This window comes from Sminthopsis crassicaudata, chromosome 2 (genome assembly GCF_048593235.1).
Source record: "Sminthopsis crassicaudata isolate SCR6 chromosome 2, ASM4859323v1, whole genome shotgun sequence".
In the NCBI taxonomy this organism is placed as follows: Eukaryota; Metazoa; Chordata; class Mammalia; order Dasyuromorphia; family Dasyuridae; genus Sminthopsis; species Sminthopsis crassicaudata.
In genome coordinates this window covers 4,635,330-4,638,999 of record NC_133618.1, presented here as the reverse complement: position 1 = coordinate 4,638,999, position 3,670 = coordinate 4,635,330, and the positions used below count along the sequence as shown (strand labels likewise).

The window sequence follows — 3,670 nt, the reverse complement described above, 5'->3', positions numbered from 1 at the left end:
GTTGCCTCTCATTTTCCCCACCAGGTACTTGATAATTCTAGGCTTTCCCTCCCTTGTGGCTGGCAGTTGGTTGGCTAATTGTGAGAAGGTCTGTTCCCTTCATCATGCTTATGGCCGTGAGGGCTAGTCTAGAAGCAATAATTTTGGTCTGGTAAGCATAACCTTGTCTAATCTATCTAGGTATAGATACTTAAAACAGTGTAACTCTGGGTAGTTCGGGTTACCCTCTTTGCTTCATGTCCATCATCTATAAAATCTACTAAATGATTAGGGAAGGAAAGGGCACATCAGTTTCTCTAACAAGAAAAATCTCAAATGTGGTCAGTCCGAAGTGAATAAAATTAATGAAGAACAACAAAAATACAAGTCAAATAAATACTAGATATTTTCTTCATTTTATATTAAAGAAAGCAAAATGGAAAGTTGACTACAATTCAAGGGGAATGTTTTGCAACATGTTGAAATCTATGGCCATTGTAGTGCTATAAATTCTAAGAGGAAATGAAGCATAAAACTACAGGAAAAGATTGCTCAGGTATGATTTCTAGTAATTGAGGAAATATTGACATTGTTAAAAAAAATACCTGAACGTACCATAAAAGAATCCAAAAGAGTGGGGATTGAACCCCTCAACTTTCAGGGTGGAAAGTCTAGTCTCCAGTTGCTAAGCAGGGAGACTCTTGTTGAAAGGATAGAGTGAACACAGAAAAGGTGGAGTTGAGAACTCCCTGGAGAAATGATCATGGATAGGAATAGCAGCAAGCTCCAAGATGAGAGCCCACTGCACACACAGTCATGGGACCAGGCTTTGTTCCTGGAAGCGGGGGGCCAGGGGAAAAGATGGGCTGGACGGGGTCTGTGAAGGGAATAGAATGGAATTTATAAATAAGAGAACTTTGGAGAACATTGTAAAAGGCCAAAGTCCCAGGGGAATATTCCAAGAACACCCCAACCCGAGTTAGAGGGCCTTTGATTCGATGGTTCAGTGGCCCAGGATAGGTCTGTAAATAGTATTCTCCTTCTTTCTTGAAACAGCGAAGCAAGAAAGCAAAGTCACAGGAGTCCATGTCCCTGGTCCTTTTCCTCCTTAAGTAGGGGGTGTAGATCCCCAGGACCCACTGAGGCAGTTGAGTCACATCCACCTCCCAGTAGTGACTGCCCGAGCTGAAGGCTTGCCCAGCAAGCACAGCATGGCAAGAAGGGTCCTCAGTCTCCTCTGGCCAGTCCTCTCCAGCCTTGGCACTCTTGAGGTCCTCAGAAAGAGAAACACAGGAAGCAGCTGATGTGGCGTCCATAGTGAGGTCCACTCGGAATCTGTGGAGCATCTGGATCAGGCCAGGGATGGGATATTCTCTCAGTTCTGGGGTGACAGCCTTGGCCCTTTGGGCCAACACAGCCTCGCTCCTCCCCAGCAGCTGCTTGGCATCTTGCAGCAGATCCAGATTGGCTTGGCGGCCCGCTTCCTGCAGCTCTTGCGTGAGTTCCTGTAGGCTCTGTATGTGCTGGGAGAGTCTGTCCTGGCTGGCCTTCTGGTCTTGCCTCATCCTGTCAAGGCATCGCTTCTCTTCCTCCATCAGTAACTGGTGAAGTTGGAAGAATTCTCCCCTGATCATCCAGTCCCAGTCAATAGCAGGTCTCTTCACCTGAGCAAGAAGTTGCTCACCTTCCTCCAGATGTTCCTCCAAACGACTGTGAATGTGCTGAAGCTCCCTTCTGTATTTGTCAGCAGCCTCTTGCACGGGGGCGATTTTGTGAGCCCCATGCTCTGGGCTTTCAACACATGTCACACACAGGGCTGTCTGGTCCTCCTCACAGAACAGCTTGAAGAGTTTCTTGTGAGTGACACACTGGCTCTGTCCTTGAGTGCTCTGCAAAATCTTGGAGCTGAGCTCTTTGCCCAGCTCAGTCAACTCTGCTAGGCGCCAGTTCACCAACTGGAGTTCCCTGCCCTGGGAAACTTGCCTGCATTCGGGACAGGAGAAAGTTGGGGCTCCACCTCTCCAGCTGGAGGAGAGACAAGCTTGACAGAAACTGTGCCCGCACCCAATGGTGACAGGCTCACAGAAGTAGCCCCTGCAGATGCTACAGGTGATCTCACTCTGCAGTTCCTGCAGAAATTTCACAATAGCAGCCATTCTCTCTCTCTCTCTCTCTCTCTCTCTCTCTCTCTCTCTCTCTCTCTCTCTCTCTCTCTCTCTCTCTCTCTCTCTCTCTCTCTCTCTCTCTCTGGTGTGCAGCAACCAGAAGAAGAGACTTCCTTGACACTGAAGGCAGAGCTGAGCACAACTCTCAATGGGAGTCCTTCTGTGGGAGGAGGTCTCTTTTCTGTAGAATCTTTTCCTCTCAGAGCAAGTTTCTTGGGCAGCTTTTGGAGCCTCCAGACAAAGCAAAAGTAGAATCTCCAATCCTCTTCTTCCCTAATCCTGGCTCAGAGTCTCCTCCAGCTCTGGTCCTTATCCCAATCCAGAATGCTCTTCAGACTCAATGTTGCCTCTTTTTATCCTCCCAGAGAATGGGCTTGTGGGTACTCCCAGGGGCTGATGGGAACTCCTACAACCAATGAACTTGGTCCTTTTAAAGGTGTCAACTCCTTTTCAGAAGTCTAAAGGTGTAACCTCCTTTTAAAGGTTTAAAGGTGTGAACTCTGAGCTACAGAATTGTTTAGACAACCTGAATTAGCACTTAATAAACCTAACATCTCCCCCTTTCTTTTGATTTAGAACACAGGGTGCTCATGACCTTGAAACAGGTAGACATAAATCCATCAATATGGAAGATATTACACATAATTACATAAGGACATGGTAACATAACACACAAATAACATGATCAAATAATCATCAATTGAGAACTTAGACATGTCCCTAAGTCCATTGTCCATTAGTTAATGTGCCAGAAATCCAATAATTCCTGCACGATTTAAAGTCCTATGATAGTCTTCATCAACAATTTTTTATCTCAAGGATGCCATGCTCACAGTTCCTATCTTCATTTAATAAGGTTACACTTCTGAAATTAAAGGTGAGTGAAGATTTCCAATGGCTTTGTGTCCTTCAGCTTTCTTCTCTTTAGATTTGGTTAACGAGTCAACTTCTGCTCATATTTCACTAAATTCGGGTTTAGAAATAGAATCACAAAGGCTGCATGGCCACTTACTGGGAATGTTACAGGGGGCTTCTTTCTCCCCAGCATCCGAGCTCCTCCCAATTCAAAATCTCTGAGTCTATTACCATTATGAGAGGAGGGAGGGAACTAGGAGCCAGTGTGGTGAGCACAAGAGTGAGGGGGCTTTAATGCTGCCTGTACCACCTGGGTGCCTTGAGGCTAATCACTTTCCTTCTGGGAGCTTTTTCATTGACAAAAGTGAAGAAATTCAACTCTGGGGTCCTTCTAGCTCTCTTATCTACATATGGCACTTGTGAGTCATTGAACTAGAACCCAGGTTTCACTTCTAGTCCTGTGGTTTTTCCATCAGATACCAGGCACAAAAATCAAGGTATCCTCCCCACCCCCAATATATTTAATATCACAAAATGAAGAAGAGAGTGAGGAAGTGAAGGGATTGTATTCACAAGGGAATATGTGAGAGAGAGAGAGAGAGAGAGAGAGAGAGAGAGAGAGAGAGAGAGAGAGAGAGAGAGAGAGAGAGAGAGAGAGAGAGAAGTAGGAG

General features: G+C 45.8%; 1 protein-coding gene across 1 annotated transcript; it reads right to left on the bottom strand.

Annotated features, from left to right (window-relative positions):
- Positions 1-740: 740 nt before the first annotated feature.
- Positions 741-2,135, bottom strand: LOC141552550 (tripartite motif-containing protein 43-like). The gene has a single exon (XM_074284678.1). The coding sequence runs from the start codon at positions 2,133-2,135 to the stop codon at positions 741-743; it is 1,395 nt and encodes a 464-aa protein (XP_074140779.1).
- Positions 2,136-3,670: the final 1,535 nt, after the last annotated feature.